Genomic DNA, 17,543 nt, shown 5'->3' on the forward strand with positions numbered 1-17,543 from the left:
TGCGGAAAAAAGATGTCCCTTTAATAAAACGTTATCAACATATATCGTACACAAACTACAATGTATCATAATTACTTTTTTTTTTCCTCTCTTAATTCAGAACCAGACTACAAGGTAAGAAAAAACACAGAAACAGCTACAATGTTCCCAATAATCCGCACGAAGTCTTTTTTCAGGCAGATGATATCTCACATAATATGATATACATGGATCAGAAAGGGGAGGGAGTAAAACAAAGACCAGCTACAGGGGAGGGAGGGAGGGAGGGAGGAGGGCGTGTCAATGTACAAAGAATTCGGGTATCTTCCAGGGCAAGACACAAAGGTTTCCGTGGGGTGATGAGGTGAGTGGGGCCGTGAGCACCCTCCCAGGAGGGGACAGGCTCCACTGTCGGGCTTGTTGGTTTTGAAAATAAAAACGGGACCGGAGACAGCATGTCTGTTTGGTTGTTAGTGTCCCCCCACCCCCCACGGCTGCTCCGAAGTCTTTCCATCCAGTCCCAAGCATATACAGAGCAATTCTGGTCAGTATCCCATCTTTGAGAAAGGACGAGTAAAGAGAAAAAACAAAAGAAAACCGGAACTCCAGCCCCCCTGCCGGTGCGCACGACGACACTGATGCGAGGATCTCGGGACCAGAACGCAAGGTCACTGTTTCCATGTCCCAGGTCATGGCCATCCTGTCAGTGGCAGCCTCTCCTACTCTGCGCCAGGCCACCACCCAGCTGGCAGGATTCTCACTGGGAAGACTGGGGTGGGGGTGGAGGAGGGGCTGGAGAGGCAGGGAGGCCAGGACAGGAGGGAGGTCCAGGAGAGGCGGAGGAGGAGGAGGAAGGCGTCCTGGGAACAGTGCATGCCACCGGGTCACAGCGACGGGCTCGGCTGTGGTGGAATCCTGAAAGGGGTCGGTGGTCTGGCCCCTCCGGCCACAGGATGAGGGTGCTGGGTTCTGGGCTCCAAGGGTGCCACTGCTGTTGCCGCAGAAATCAAGCCAGAACACGTTCCCGCTCCTCCCCTGCCCGCTGCACAAACCAAAACCCCCAGTGGAAAACGGTGACTGCCTTTCCTTCTTTCCAAAAAAGGCCTTTTGAAAGAAACCACCGATTGTAAACTGTCCAGTTTATTATTATTTTTGATGGCTACAGACAATGTAGGCTCTCACACCTAGACTAGCTTTCCTGGTAGAAGGGCTTGGGCACAGTCAGCAGGGCTTCTGGTTTTCTTTTTTTTCCTTTTTCTTTTTCTTTTCTTTTCTTTCTTTCTTTTTTTTTTTTTTTTAAGAAGAAAGCATAGGGGTTGATTGGGGTGGGGGGCTTCTAGAAGCTTCCATTTAAAAAAATTTTTCCCCCAAAAAACCCCCCTGAAAACAAATAAAAAACTCCCAACAACGGTAAAATCTCAAACAAACAAACAAAAAAAATAACAACAAAAAAGTGTCATGTACGGAAAAGGTCCTTTGGGGAAAGAGCAAGGGGTGGGATTTTCCTGGTCACTGACTTGAAATACATTTTTGAGTTTTGTCCTTCATGTTTTATGGAATAAAGAGTTCGGCCTTTTTATTGCATGAAACTAAAATTGGGAAAGGTGGAGGGCGTGGGAGGGGGTTGAGGGAAGCAGGGAGATGCCCTCCCCACCAGCTCCTGGATAATGACACCTCACTTCTTGCATAATTTCTGGCATCTTCCCGCCTGCAATGCCGGCTCTCTCAGCGTCTTGGAGAAGGGGGAATCACACACTCATCGTCATGCTTGGAGAATACTAGAAGGGAGAAGCAGAGAAGAGGGGGTGAGGGTTGCGGTGAGGCCGCTGACACACCGAGGCGCGGGAGCCTGGTTTGGCTGCACAGAACTGAGCAGGGCTCGTTTGGGGCTGTGGCTGAGCTGAGGGGGCACATGCTGGCACAGAGTGGGGAGGGGGCTGGCAGGGTAGGATAAAGGCCAGGAGGCGGGAGCTAAGAACCACTTCTCAGTGCCAGCCTGCCCTTGTACTGGGAGCTACGGCAGCTGACGGGGCCTCCCTGCTCCTGCCCGAGTCATCCTCTCCTCTCCAGTCAGCCCCTGCCCTTGCCTAGCGCAGGCCTTCAGACTGCAGGCAACTGGCTTTCATGAGCTGGAGCACAGCCAGGGTACCCTGGGGTGGGGCCAGTCTGGGGCTCTGTTTTTGTTTTTGAGACAGGGATCTCACTCTGTCACTCGGGCTGGAGTGCCGTGGTGCGATCAAGGTTCACAGCAGCCTCAACCTCCTGGGATCAAGCAATCCTCTCACTGTTGCCTCCCAAGTAGCTGAGACTACAGGCATACACCATCATGCTGGCTAAATGTTGTATTTTTGTGTAGAGATGAGGTTTTGCCATGTTGCCCAGGCTGGTAGTCTGGGGTTCTGGAAAGCTGCTTAATCATAACACTGTGTTCCTCGAACGAGAATGCACACAGAAGCCCTCTATGGAAGAGCACATGGCTGACCCCTCTGTGTTGGGGGCCCTGAGAATCACTGGTTGCATGAACCTTTCCCCACTGGACAGATGGAAATGGCAATGCTGCCCCAACTCTCTCAGCCCAGGGCTCTCCCGGCCGCATCAGCTGAATTAGTGCCAGAGGCGTCCGGCCTGCAGAGCAGCCTCCAGCAGGCCCTACCAGCAGGCGGTCTCGGGTGGCGTCAGGGCTGCACTTCTGCTAGAAAAATAACTGAGGTAGAAAGCCCGTTAACTCGGCCACCAGCTCAGCTGGCAAGCTGTGGCTCGGCCCCGCAGCTCGCAACTGGTTAGGTGAGAGTCCCCAGGCCATGGGGATGACAGCAGTGGGCAGGGGCGAGGCTTACATTGTCGTTCTGAAAGGAGTGCAGGAAGTTCCCTCCTAGCTCGCCGTCATCTCGAGGGGTGCCTGGAGGATTGCTAATGCCACTTATGTTGTTAGGAGAATTCTGTGGAAAGAGGAGAGGAGGTGAGCGCCTGTGTCCCCAACAACCTGCCCACACAGCTGGGGCGCCGTCAGGGAGGCCAAGTGCACACTCACTTTTGGAAGTCCATCTATGTCACCTGACCCTGGAAAGAAAAAAGAATCCAATTCAGTTTCTTGCCTGCTCTTCCACGGAGGGTCTCCCCACCTCTCGGGGCTCCTCGGGCCTCTGAGCCCTTCCATCCAAGTCCCACACTGTGCGGAGGACTTTGTGCAGAGAAGTTTCTGGGTGGCATCCTTCTCTTAGGATCTTCCTGTGTACCCAGCCCAGCTGAGCCCGGAGCTAAGGCACAGAACTGGCTGCCCAGGCAGAGCGGGCCATGGCAAAAGCAGGGCCACTCACCTAACGATCCGTTCATGTGGTGTGGCTCCATGCCGCCCATGCCGCCCATCGGGCCGTCCGAGCCAGGACCCATTGGGAACTGAGGAAGAAGCACAGGACATGGCAGCTCAGTGGGCCCAGATCCTCTGCACCCCTCAGGTGGGGGGCTGCAGCCACACCAGAGTCCTGCTCCTGGGGAACCTCTGCTCTAGCAGGCTCTGCTCACACACACTCGGACATGCCCTGCCCGGGAGCTGGGCCAGGCTCCTCATCTGGGCCCTCCGAGCTGCAGAGCAGAGGTGCTCATTCCTATGTGCCAGGTGAGGGAGAGGGACTGGCCCGCTCCTACCCAGCTCCACGCAGAGGCAGCTCTCAAACCGAGTCTCTCAGATCCCACCACAGGGTCCTCTCCATCCCCCGTGTGGAGGATGTGGTTCCCCAGACAGAGGCACATGTGGACAGCTCTCCGACCACGCCAGCCCAGGGACCAGAACATCAGTGCTCCCCATCCCTGCTTCACAGGTGAGGAAACAGTGGCACTGGGGGAAATGCTCTGCCTGAGGTCCCAGAGGCTGGAGGTGGAGGAGCTGGGACTGGAACTTGATGGCAGGCCTGGAGCCGTCATGCTGGCCCTCTCCAAGCTCACACAAAAAAGTTAGAAATGACGTTTTCAGACGGGCGCGGTAGCCCCTGCCTGTAATCCCAGCACTTTGGGGGGCCAAGGAGGGTGGATCACCTGAGGTCAGGAGTTCGAGACCAGCTTGGCCAACACGATGAAACCCCGTCTCTACTAAAAATACGAAAATTAGCCGGGCAGGGTGGTGGGCGCCTGTAATTCCAGCTACTTGGGAGGCTGAGGCAGGAGAATCGCTTCAACCCGGAGGCAGAGGTTACAGTGAGCCAAGATCACACCACTGTACTCCAGCCTGGGTGACAGAGCAAGACTCTATCTGAAAAAAAGAAAAGGAAAGGGGAAAGGGGAGGAAAAAGGAAAGGAAAACGGAAAGGGGGAAAAAGGAAAAAGGAAGAGCAAAAGAAAGACAAGACAAGACAAGACAAGACATTTCCTGGGCCTTGGTGTGAGAAAAGGTGGGGTTTGATGAGGGGGAGGGAAGAGGGAGCTAGGACACTAGTCCAGGAGGCACTGCACGGCACCCTGGACTGTGGGGTGGTGGCGGGAGGTCACTAATGAGGCACCCGTGCAGAACTGATGATGTGGCAGATAGGGGCCCAGAGACAGTCGATTCTATCCATAGGCCTATATGGAGCTATCAAACTCATCTTGGAAAGGAAGGCCAGGAAGGTGACATCCCATAGCCACGAGTCCCAGGGCTGCGGAGGGTGGAGAGCCAAGGCCCTGTGATGCAGACTGGACGTGCATGGGGTGGGAAGGGAGTGGGGGTGTGGAACGGAGGACTGTTTGGTGCCTGGCTGCGACTGGGCACGACAAACGCAGAGCTGAGTCATACCTGAGCCTCAGCCCAGAGGAGCAGCTCACAGATACCCAACTACCCAACAGGAAGACTGAGATGCTGACTTCCAAAGAGCTGCAAAGTACAGCTGCAGCTTCAGAGCAAGGCAGAGAAATCATAATCGACTGCCTGGAGCAGGAGGAGAGCATCAACAAAGCTGAGGGGTAAAATCTGGGCAGGCAGAACCATCACAGAAGTCACTCTAGGTGAGGGTTCCGCATGAGCAGAAGGCTACCCAGTGGGTGGCAGCATGGCATGCCAGAGGCCAGAACAGGGTGTAAGGGGTAAGGCTGTGACCAGGCTGCAGGGGCACAGCTAGGGCATGAGCCACTTTCCTGTGCCCACCCACACTGGAGGGGACATCCTTGCCTCTCCAGTGGGACCCCCACCAAAGCAGTTCACAGGCTTTTGGGCACATTTTGCCATCTAGCAACAAATTTCATGCCTATTAATCGAAATGATAGAGGATGAGAGGAAGCCAACCCAGGAAATAGCCATGCTAGACCCGAAAAATTCCCAAATGTGGCAATACAGAATTATGCACAAGTATGTTGTCACTTTCACATGAATATGTTACTTTAACATCAATGTATAAAGAAACAGGTATTTTCTTCAAAAATTACCTATTATTGTGTACTTTCTCTGTGTTAACAGTTTTATTGAGATACAATTCACCTACCATACAATTGGCCCATTTAAAGGGTACAATTCAGTGGTTTTCGGTGATTTTACAGTGTTCTGCAACCATCACCACAACCAATTTTAGAACGCGTCCATAACCTCAGAAAGAAATCTTGCACCTGACTACAGTCATTTCCGTCTCCCTCTAATCCTGACCCCAGACAACTGCCCATCTACTTTCTGTCTCCATGGATTTGCCTATCTTGGACATGCCAATACATAGAATCATGTGAGCCTCTGTGGCTGGTTTCTTTCACTTAGTATGTTCTCAAGGCTCATCAGTGTTGTCACATGAACTTTATTCCTTCCCATGGACAAAAAGCAGTCTGCCGTATGGATATACCACATTTCATTTATCCATTCATCGGTGGAGGGAGCATTCAGGTTGTTTTCATTGTTTGGCTACTATGACTCATGCTTCCATGGACACTGATGTACAAGCTGCGTGCGGACACACGTTTTCATTTCTCTTGGGCAGATACCTAGGAGGAAACTGCTGGGTCATAGGGTAACCCAATTCTCGAATCACGCAGACATCACTAGGCTGTCTGATCTTTCTAGGAAACATCAAACTGTTTTCCAAAGCAGCTGTGCCATTTTACATTCCCACAAGAGTGTCTGAGGGCTCCAATGCTTCCACACCCTCCCAACACCAGTCATCATGTGTCGTTTTCACTACAGCCGTCCTCGTGGGTATGAAGTGCTATCTCACTGTGGTTTTGATTTGCATTTCCTAATGACTGACAATGCTGAGTGTCTTCCCACGTGCTTACCGACTATTGGTAATTTTTGGAGAAATGTCCATTCAGGTGCTTGTCCCTTTTTTTTTTTTTTTTTTTGAGATGGAGTTTCGCTCTTGTTACCGAGGCTGGAGTGCAATGGTGCGATCTCGGCTCACCGCAACCTCTGCCTCCTGGGTTCAAGCAATTCTCCTGCCTCAGCCTCCTGAGTAGCTGGGATTACAGGCACGCACCACCATGCCCAGCTAATTTTTTGTATTTTTAGTAGAGACGGGGTTTCACCATGTTGACCAGGATAGTCTAGATCTCTTGACCTCGTGATCCACCCGCCTCGGCCTCCCAAAGTGCTGGGATTACAGGCATGAGCCACCGCGCCTGGCCTGCTTGTCCCATTTTTAAATAGGGCTGTCTTTTTATTACTGAGTTGTTCTAAGCATTCTTTGTGTATTTTGAATTCAAGTCCCTTATCAGATACATGATTTGGAAATATGTTCTCCATTCCATTTGTTTTCTTACTTCCTGACGCGGAAGCACAGATGTTAAATCCCAGCAGAGTCCAGTTTGTCTGCTGTTTTCTTCTGCTACCTGTGCTTTTGGTCTTGCATCTTAGGCGGCTTTGCTTAACGCAGGTCATGAAGAAGGTCATTACTCCTATGCTTTCTTCAAGTTGTCATTTTAGCTCTAACATTTAGGTCTATGGTCTACTTTATTTTTATTTACTTATTTTTGAGACAGAGTCTCACTCTGTCAGCCAGGCCAGAAGGCAGTGGCGTGATCTTGGCTCACTGCAACCCCCACCTTCTGGGTTCAAGCGATTCTCATGTGTCAGTCGGCCGAGTAGCTGGGATTACAGATGCACACCACCATGCCTGGCTAATTTTGTATTTTGAGGAGATAAGGGGTTTTGCCATGTTGGCCACACTGGTCTTGAACATCTGACTTCAAATGAGCCACCGGTTTCGGCCTCCTAAAGTGCTGGGATTACAGGTGTAAGCCACCTTGCCTGGCCCCCCATGATCAACTTTGAGTTAACTTTTGGGTACTGCTCTAAGTTCAATCTCATCTGTCTGCATATGGATATTCAGTTGTCTCAGCATCATTTATTCTGTATTATTTACTTTTCTATTAGATTAATGCTATTACATAAACAATAGGAACTAGTTAACAGCAGCAATTAGTAGCAGTTAGGAGGCAGACTAGTTAAATAATTGATACGTATGAGAAAAAAATTTTTTTTTTTTTTTGAGACAGAATTTCGCTCCTGTTGCCCAGGCTGCAGTACAATGGCACGATCTCGGCTCACCACAACCTCCGCCTCCCAGGTTCAAGTGATTCTCCTGCCTCAGCCTCCCGAGTTAGTTGGGATTATAGGCATGCACCACCACACCCAGCTAATGTATTTATAGTAGTGACAGGGTTTCTCCATGTTGGTCAGGCTTGTGTCAAACTCCTGACCTCAGGCGATCCACCCACCTCAGCCTCCCAAAGTGCCAATATTACGAGCGTGAGCCACTGTGCCCAGCCAAGAAAAGGTAATATTTTTATGAGGTTTCTGTCCTCCGGTAAGTAACTTTTTACTCGAATATTTAAATTTTATAGGCTATATCACATTAATTATTTTATTTTTCAGATAATGAGGTCCTGCTCCATCATCCAAGCTAGAGTGGGCTCAAGTGATCCACCTACCTCAACCTCCTAAGTACCTGGGACTACAGGCTCTAGCCACTGCACCTGGTTTATTATTTATGTATAAGAAAAATAAAACATAGGCCAGGCATGGTGGCTTACACCCGTAATCCTGGCACTTTGGGAGGCTGAGGCAGGAGGATCTCCTGAGCCCAGGAGTTTAAGAACATCCACGGCAATAGTGAGACCTCATCTCTACAACACACAAAAAAATGAGCTGGGTATGGTGGCACGTGCCTGTAGTCCCAGCTCCTACTACAGTCCCTGTAGGAGGCTGTGATGGGAGGGATCCCTTGAGATCCCAGAAGTTGAAACTGCAATGAGCCATGACTGTGCCACTGCCCTCTAGACTAGGTGACAAAGACTCTGTCTCTAAATAAACAAACAAATATAAACACAATAGGATTAATGAAACAAACATCACTAATATTTAAATAAAAAATTACAATGTTTCTTTTTGACCCAGGATACATTAGAACATTTTGCTCTGCTTCCTTTCCCACTGGTCTCTGAATCGCCTGAAGCCTTTATAGCCTTTAGGACATCTTTTTTTTTTTTTTTTTAATCAAGAGATGGAGTCTGGCTCTGTCACCCAGTCTGGAGTGCAGTGGCGCAATCGGCTCACTGTAACCTCTGCCTCCTAGGTTCAAGCGATTCCCTTGCCTCAGCCTCCCAAGTAGCTGGGATTACAGACATGCACCACCATCCCCAGCTACTTTTGTTATTTTTAGTGGAGATAGGGTTTCACAATGTTGGTCAGGCCGGTCTCAAAGTCCTGACCTCAAGTGATCTGACCACCTCTGCCTCCTAAAGTGCTGGAGTTACAGGTGTGAGCCACTGCACCCGGCCTATGTATTTATTTTTTATTTTTTGTTGCTAAGACGGTAAGGATGTCTTGTTTTGTTACCTAGGTTGGTCTGGAACTCGTGGCTTTAAGTAATCCTCCCATCTCGGCCTCCCAAAGTGCTCAGATTATAGGCATGAGCCACTGTGCCTGGCCTCTATTTTATTGTAATTCCTTTTTCCATTCTCATCTCAATGCATTTCCAAATTAGAAAAGGACATCCTTCTTGTCTCACACTTTAAAAAATAGAAGTTTTCACAGCAAGCCAACATTTTCGCATCTTTTCTATGGCCAGCAATAATGACAGTCATCTCGCGGACACGCATCAGCGGCATTCTCCGGTCTGTGAAGCCAAAGATCTCATTAAGTACTTCGGCGTGTTTTGAGGAAATTGAAAAGTGACCCAAAACTTTCATTATGAAAGCTGGTATCACAGGTAAGCAAATTACACCCCTTTGTGACAGTGTCAGGTGTAAGGTGTGAACATTTAGCAGGTAAGATGTTTCCATTTTCCTTGGTAAGAAGCTTATAGACTAAATGAAATTTGCCCAAATTAACTATGTACTGTCTGCCAAATATGTAGATAAATGAGCAAAGTCTAGGTTGTATTTGGACAAGAGAACAACAATCTTTTCTGTCTTCAGTGACTTCACTAAAATCTTCACAAAAATCAAGACGACGATTTGAAACTCCAGTTTTCAAATCAACATACCTAAGAGCTTGTGGGAACCTGCCGCTGTGACTTGAGGCATCCCTTGATGCGCTCGGAAGCACGACTGTTGGGAGCATCAGACAGGATCAGCACTATTGGAAAGGGGCAATGCAACTCTTATCCCAAGTCCCCCTCCCTTTGGTTCACACACGGGACTTTTTTTTTTTTTTTGAGACTGAGTCTCACTCTGTCACCCAGGCTGGAGTGCAGTGGCGCAATCTCAGCTCACCGCAACCTCTGCCTTCCAGGTTCAAGCGATTCGCCTGCCTCAGGCTCTCAAGTAGCTGGCATTATAGGTGCCTGCCACTGCGCCTAGCTGATTTTTGTATTTTTAGTAGAGACGGGGTTTCACCATCTTAGCCAGGGTAGTCCTGAACTCCTGACCTCGTGATCCACGTAGCTCGGCCTCCTGTAGTACTCAGATTACAGGTGTGAGCCACCACGCCTGGCCCACAGGACTTTTAGTTGCAACCTCCAAATCAGGAAATGTAACCTTCTTGGTTTGTAGTACAATAAAGGGAACAAGAAGGTAATGGTGTCCATTCACATTCAAGGAGTATGCCCACGCTAATTCAGCAACCGCTGTTTTTGACTCAGAACGGCTGTCCCTTTCGAGGTCAAAAAAACCTTTATTTGGAAAGATACGCCCCAGACTTGGGAGACTCAATGTTCAACATGCTTCCGCCTCCCCTTCTCCACATGCCCAATCCCACATTCTTTTCCGTACTCGCCGCAGTACATTCTGTTTGGGTTCTTTTCTCCCTGATCCAGTTGTGTGTGTCCTTGCATCTGTCATTAAAGTAACATGGTCATTGAGCCTTCTTTTCCAGTGATGCCTGGGGTCACACTGGTGCTGGCATTGTCATCGTTCTCTTTTTCATCATCTGAACTCTTAAGAAATACGGTCACAACATTCACAATGTCAAGACTGAAACCAGCACCATCTAGACACAAAGCCTAACGGTGCATCTGCGGCAGACTGCTAGGCAGATGCTGCTAACCCTGACTGCAGCGCGCAGTGCCGCAGCCCTGGGTGATGTCATCCGCAATGAGTCACAAGCCCTGATGCAGCATCCATGGCCAGGAAACATGGCGACAGTGACCACTCGAGGCAGACAGTCCATGCATTCCCATCCGATGCTAAAAACAGTGCTATCATCCCTCTGCGTGGCTTTTAGACTTTTCCGCCCAACTTCCGCATCACTGACAAAACCCAGGACTTTTTGTGTCTCGGGAGTCCTCGGGATGTAGGGCCTTTAGTATTAAAAGCCAGATGGTTGGTCACACCGGTGAGGACCCTGGTGAAGCAGGCAGGCCAGAGACCCTCCCTTGGGGCTGCTGGGAGAGAAAACATGGGCAAAGTCCAGCATGGGACAGCCCAGGCTCGGGGTTTAACATGTGGGGTGATCTGGGTGTCACCACAGGAATGGAGCCAACAAAACCAGAGTGCCCCAAAAGCCCCCTCCCCCCCACAACCAGGTCACAGCCTCGCACTTTGGGGCCCCAGGCCCACTCTCTGGCTCTACAGTCTGCAGACCTCCTTTCCAGACCCTGAGGTCCTGCAGGGGCAAGGCTGAGTTCACCTGAGGCCTGCGTGGAGGAAGAACAGAAGGAACTCGAATGGAAGGGTTGACTGTGGAGGGGAAGCAGGTCAGGCCCTGTCCCTGGGGAACTCCTGCTAGGTGGGGAGACAGGCTGCAGCTGACTAACCAAGTCCCATCCAGTGGGTGCGGGGGACACAGGAGGAAATGGGGCAAGCAGCAATCAGAAATGGAGAAATGTGAGCTGCAACATCACCCAAGGGCCACAACTCTGACAGGCGAAGAGGCTGCCAGGTACAGGAGTTCCTGAGCTCCTGGCAGCAGCCCCTGCTGCTGGCTCCACCCTCAGCTCCACAGCCCCAGAAACAAGCCCAGGAGGGGAGGGATCACCTGGACCAGCACAGCCAGTCAGCTGGGCAGGGACCATGCCAGACCCCACCTGCAGCCTGGCGCTTCCCCCCCCCCCCACCCGACCAGCATAGCAGGAGGCAAGTCCCAGAGGCATGGCCTGCACCCCAGCTCTAATCAGAGAGTGGGCATCGCCCCACACTTTCCTCTCCCACCCCCTGCCGGCTATGAAATGGGAACTGAGTTGCCCAAGAGTTAATCACTTTTCTGATGGTTTATTTTATTCATCTTTGGTAACAAATGGCTGAAATCAATTAAACTTGCTTTCCCCTCAGCTGATGAAGTTAATTATGATTTGTTATGGTGTCTGATATGTAAATTATTAGAAAGCAGACTTACGTTGGACCGGCTGCCTCCAGGCGGCACCGGATTAATCATTGTGTAGATGTTGTCACTGGAATTTGTTGAATCTGTAGAACAGTGGAAACCCACAAGTCAGGGTGATTAATTCATTTCTTAATTAAAACAAACTCATGGCACTTGAACTCATTCTTTTGTATTTTATCACCTAAAATTTCCTCTAAGTACCACCATTTTCTGGCTAATTTGTATTTAATGAAGATTCACAAAGTTTTTAATCACAGAAAATTCAACTGTGAAAACCACTCAACCTCAGCAGTGTGGACACGGCACAGGGGGATTACGGGTTCAAATTCTTGTCTCCCCACCCCACACCAAATCTGGGGTCTCCATACGCTGCCTGGGACAACGTAGGGGCAGCAGAACCACCACCTGTGCTCTCCCCAACCACCCTACAAAGTGGTTTTAATCAAATCAGGGAAAGGGAAATGTGGCAAATTACCCAGAGGCCACCCTGCCAGGCTGATGGGGCAGGAGAGAGAGGCAGGGATGGGGCTGGAGACGCATTAACATATGGAGTGGGTGCATGTGGCCCAGTCGGAATGTAGGTCATGCAGCTCATCAAAATGCAGCAGCAGAGAGAGAGAGAGCGAGCCGGAGCGGGAGCCCAGGATCCCGGCCGTGGCCAGCTCCACCCCTGCAGCCGAGCAGCTTCCCTGCTATGGGGAGCTGAGGAGGGGGGCGGGGGAGAGTCCCCTCCATCTCCCCAATTAGCCAGAAAAGTCTCCAGCTAAAACGTTTCTATCAGGAGCAGGCACTGTAATTCTTGGGCAGAAATCCAGCTACCTCTCACTTTTTATTTTTGGGGTGGGTAAGGATCGTATGTTGAATTCCTTCTAGCTGGCTGGTACGCTATTCTTAGCTGGGAAAGAAACATAATTGTGATGCTGTGTGTGTGTGCGCACATGCCCACGTGTGTACACGCATGCCCTCTTTTGTTTAAAGAAACAGGGAGAAGGGATCTCCTATATAGAGGACCAGAAGCCAGGAGCTATGGAAACTGGGGAGGTAGCACACCTTAGAATCCCAGGCCCAGGATGCCTGAAGCCCAAAGCCCCTCTTTGAGTCATCTGGGGAAACGCCCACCCGGAACAGGGTTCTTCCCAACAAGAGGGATTCAAGGGCAACGAGAACCCTTCTTCCTGGACTGCTCTGCTCAGCCCTGTCCTTTATAGTGCAGCATCAGAGAAGAGGAGCGACCGAAGGCCACACAGTGGCGAACCCCGTCCCCTAAATGCCCAGTGGAAGCTGTGCTGCTCAGGAAGGAGTGGCTGGTAAGCTCTGGCTCTGCAACCTGCCCTCCAGGACTCTGGCAACGTGACTCCCCTGCCACCCGCTTTCCCCTCAAGCACTCTTACCTGCGGGACTGGGCATAATGGGTGTTCCTGGAGGGCCACCACCACCAGGGGGTCCCTGAAGATGAGATAAAATTGACATCAGATGCCCACAGGGGTAACGCATGTGGGGAGGGGCCAGCACGCTTCCTCCCTGGTCAGCAGCGACTGCTCGCCCCCGGCACAGCCGCTGTCATCTTACTGCACTCCCAATGCTCAGTCAGCTAAAGTGCGCAAGCTTGAGAAGTGGGTTTGGATTCCCCTGTCCCTTTCTTCAGAACGAAGAGGCCCCTGTGGGTGTGTGTGCCCACATTATGTGCTCACACACATGCCCACTGGAGAGGCCTGCGGACGCCAAGCAGCCCACTGGTCAGCTCCCCAGAAGGAAATGCCACCCCCAGGTCTGGTTTGGGGATTTCTGGGCCAACCTCGGGTCTATACAGATACGTGAATATTGACAGGAAGTTCTAGCAGCTTGGATCCTCTGCTCAGAAGAACAAGGGAAAGGGAAAGAAATGAGGACCCTGAGCAGTTCTCTTGCACACTCAGTCCCATGTGGTTAGACATGCAATGCCCCAAACCCACGCACTTACCACATAGGTACCGGGTGATGAGGAGGAGTATGGAATCTAAAAACAAGATGTTGGGGAGCCCCATGTCAGAGTCACTGAGTGCCCTCAGCTGCCAAACCTCCCTGAGGACACGACCCACTCATCACAGGAAAGGCATCGCCAACCAGTGAGCTGGCCACCTGTTTGGGTCCCCCGGGAGGGCCCGGATGTGGCTGAAGCCCAGTTCTCTCTGCTACACTGACCTGACCCTGAGACCCTGGTCTCTTACTCCCCAGTCCTGGGAGGGAGCCATAGATACAGTGGGGACATAGGAGGCCCTCCAGTTTGAGAGGGCAGGAAACAGCTTTACCCCACACTCCTCTGGCCTTACCCCACTGTCTGTGCTGAGCCCCTCACCCACACCTTCCAGGCCTGCTGGGGAGGAGGAGATGGGCAGGGGCCTCCACTCTGAACAGTGCTCTCTCAGCCCAGGTTCTCAGCTTACTCTTTAGAGGAGTGGGCTGGCTGGGCAGGCAGGGCAGGGGTGGAGCCCTTGATGACCCCTGAACATTACTCCCAGGCTTCCACCTCCCCATGGCCTTCCCCTAGAAGCATCCGGAGAGTACTACTGCATCTCCCCTCCCCGTGACACCTCCACCTGGGGACAGTAGCTCCCCTGCACCCAGAACCCCTCCCCTGGCAAACACCACCTCACACGACCTAGGTACTCACTGAGTTAGCACTGTTAGGATTGGGCCAGGGTCTGCCAGCTCCCGGGCCCCTGAGAGAGGGAGAAAGAGATGTGGACAATGAAAAAGGTGCCGTCAACTCCAGGGGCAGGAGGCGGCAGGGGCAGAAGGGAAGGGCTGAAATCGTAACAGGAAGTCCTACCTACAGCCCTGGTCAGGTCAGTAATGGCTAACTTCACGGAAATGCATGAACTGCTTTAAATGACAGGCAAACTTTACAAAATACATAAAATTAGACATAAAGTATGTAAAATCCCCTCTGGATGAGCATTTTCCTAGAAGGGAGTCCACATCCTCACAATGGGGTTAAAAATCGTGAGTGCACTAGAGAGCAGTGGCTAAACTGTCCAGGGGTTCCTCTTGACTCTGCCACTGAAAGCTGCATGAGCCTGAGCAGATTACTTCACCTCTCTGTGTGCCTTGGTGACCTCATCTGTAAGGGGGGATAAGAATAACCACGTCAGGCCAGGCACAGTGGCTCACACCTGTAATCCTAGCACTTTGGGAGGCCCAGGCGGGTAGATCATTTGAAGTCAGGAGTTTGAGACCAGCCTGGCCAATATGATGAAACCCCATCTGCACTAAAAATACAAAAATTAGCAGGGCATGTTGGTGGGTGCTTGTGATCCAAGCCATTCAGAAGGCTGAGGCAGGAGAATTGCTTGACCCGTGAGGCAGAGATTGCAGTGAGCCAAAATGGTGCCACAGCACTCCAGCCTGGGCAATAGAGTGAGACTCAGTCTCAAAAAAAAAAAAAATCACATCACAGGGTTATCATGAAGATTAGGTGAGCTGATGCATGTAGTATGCCTGGAACTGTGCCCAGCACACAGAGGCACTCTATGAGGCTGAGCTCTCATCACCAGGATCGTCAATATCCTCATATTACCGATGGGAAGACTGAGGCCCAGAGGAGTACCAGCAATGACTCCTATCATGAGTCTCCCAGGGTGCAGGCAGAGGGTGGGAAAAGGAATGGGCTCTGAGCCACTGGCCGGGTTGTTTTCGCCTTACATGTTAATCCCGGGCATGGCGGGGCCGAGGGAGTTGGGTGGTGGTCTCATGCCGCTGCCGTAATTCTGCAACGATAACCAAGGGTCAGTCTATGAGAAGGAGAAGGGAACCGAAGAGAGGAGGGGGGAGTAGAAACAGACAGACAAAACAGTGTGAGGGTTAGTCTGTGAAAAGGATCGATGAGAAAACATAACACATTCTTTCAAAAACGGTGGGGTGGGTGGGAACCAAGTCACAGCGACCACAATGACAAGCCAGCACAGACGGACAGTCACAATATTCAATGCACTTTCAGGGGCTTTCAAGATGAAGTTCTCAAAAACATGTGGACATCCAGCAAGCCGCTGCTGTCTCTGGGCTCCCACAATGCTATCCTGTACCTTCCCCCTGGGGCTCAGGCAGGTTAAGAGGGGACAGACTCAGTCTTAGAACCTACTGAGCAGCTCTGGGGCAAGGAGGCTGCTAGGAGGCGGGAAGGAGAGGGGTAGGTGTGAATGGGGGGAAGGGAGCCAGCACTCCTGAGAAGCCTGTCTGAGGCTGCTGCAGTACAGACACCTTAGCCTGCCCCAGGTCCAGGTGGCAGACCCACCCCACCTATGCATCAGCATCAGAGGCCCTCAACAGGTACGATGTTGGGAAGCAGGAGAAAACTCCATCTCTGTACTCAGAGGGTTCACCATGACGTGTGTGGGGGCGTTGCTTTGTTTTTTGAGATGGCGTCTTGCTCTGTTGCCCAGGCTGGAGAGCAGTAGTGGAACCCTAACTCACTGCAGCTTCGACCTCCTGGGCTCAAACAATCCTCCCACCTCAGCCTCTCACGTAGTTGGAACTACAGGCATACACCACCAAACCAGGCTAATTTTTTTTTTTTTTTAGACAGAGTTTTTTTTCGCTCGTTACCCAGGCTGGAGTGCAATGGCGCGATCTCAGCTCACCGTAACCTCCACCTCCTGGGTTCAGGCAATTCTCCTGCCTCAGCCTCCTGAGTAGCTGGGATGACAGGCACGCACCACCATGCCCAGCTGATTTTTTGTATTTTTAGTAGAGACGGGGTTTCACCACGTTGACCAGGATGGTCTCGATCTCTTGACCTCGTGATCCACCCGCCTTGGCCTCCCAAAGTGCTGGGATTACAGGCTTGAGCCACTGCGCCTGGCCTCAAACCCGGCTAATTTTTAATTTTTTTTTTTGTAGATATGGGGTCTCACTTTGTTGCCCAGGCTAGTCTTGAACTCCTGGGCTCAAGTCTCCTCCCGCCACAGCCTCCCAAAGTACTGGGATTACAGGCATGAGCCACTGTGCCCAATGTTTGAGAGAAAAGTCTACACAGAACTCACAAAGTCCCAGCAGTCCAGATTCAGCTCAGGATGGCCCATGAGGCAGAGTGGGGTGGGTCACGGGCACCTGGCCTCTTATCACGTTCATCTTTTGCTATAACCAGGCCAGTGTTGCTCATCACCCCATCTCCAAGGGTCCGTTTCCATGCAAGAATAATACATGCCACGCTTCTCTGCTCCCTCCTTGGCAGGCTCCTACTTGTACTCCAATACTCAGCTCTAATAGCAGCTCCTCTAGGAAACCCTCCTGATCCTATCCCTCGGGGCTGACTGCTCCATCCCTGTTACTCCCACAGTGCCTTCTGACCTCCCTCCTCTGCCCCCACACCACACTGGGTTCTATCATGGCCATGCCTGTCCATTTCCCATTGGACTCCCAAGTGCCCTTTGAAGGTGGGGCTGTGTCTTGAGGATCATACCCCGACCCCACATACCCAGTGGCACAGACTGGTGCTCACTACGCCTACAGCGAGGCGATCAATGAAGATGTGAGGAAGTGAATGCAAGGAGAGCAAAGGAAGCCGGGCTGCAGCCTACGCTCTGCCCTCGTAGGAGAATTCGAAGTAGGTTGCTTGAATTTTGACGGCAAAGAAACAGCCAGCACTTGCTGCCCTTTACCGAGTGCATGACACACTTTATGTACAGTCTCGTTTGATCCGTATGACAACTCCAGGAGGCCGGTATTGTTCCTACTTTACAGAAAAGGGGACTGAAGGTCTGAGGGAGAAAGTTTTGCCTCAAGTTGCAGTGAGTAAATGGCACAGCTGGGGTTCAAACTCGGATCTGCCGGCCACCAGATTCTGCATGCTTAGCCAAGCAACTGGTGGAAGTGGGTGGGA

General features: G+C 51.3%; 1 protein-coding gene across 7 annotated transcripts in view; it reads right to left on the reverse strand.

The window, feature by feature from the left end:
* The window catches only part of SSBP3 (single stranded DNA binding protein 3), a 183,572-nt gene continuing 166,029 nt past the window's right edge, over window positions 1-17,543 (reverse strand). For 5 of the 7 annotated variants that reach the window (XM_074380866.1, XM_074380868.1, XM_039474605.2 and 2 more), the window contains 9 exons: window positions 15,368-15,432; window positions 14,337-14,385; window positions 13,647-13,682; window positions 13,078-13,132; window positions 11,699-11,769; window positions 3,297-3,375; window positions 3,011-3,039; window positions 2,817-2,918; window positions 1-1,757 (listed from right to left, as the gene is read on the reverse strand). In XM_074380866.1, coding sequence (XP_074236967.1) covers window positions 1,728-1,757; window positions 2,817-2,918; window positions 3,011-3,039; window positions 3,297-3,375; window positions 11,699-11,769; window positions 13,078-13,132; window positions 13,647-13,682; window positions 14,337-14,385; window positions 15,368-15,432 — 516 coding nt within the window. In that variant the 3' untranslated portion in view covers window positions 1-1,727. The remainder of the gene's footprint in view (window positions 1,758-2,816; window positions 2,919-3,010; window positions 3,040-3,296; window positions 3,376-11,698; window positions 11,770-13,077; window positions 13,133-13,646; window positions 13,683-14,336; window positions 14,386-15,367; window positions 15,433-17,543) is intronic. The other 2 variants (XM_074380867.1, XM_074380870.1) reach the window with 1 other exon arrangement.

Source organism: Saimiri boliviensis, chromosome 11 (assembly GCF_048565385.1).
Source record: "Saimiri boliviensis isolate mSaiBol1 chromosome 11, mSaiBol1.pri, whole genome shotgun sequence".
Taxonomy (NCBI): Eukaryota; Metazoa; Chordata; class Mammalia; order Primates; family Cebidae; genus Saimiri; species Saimiri boliviensis.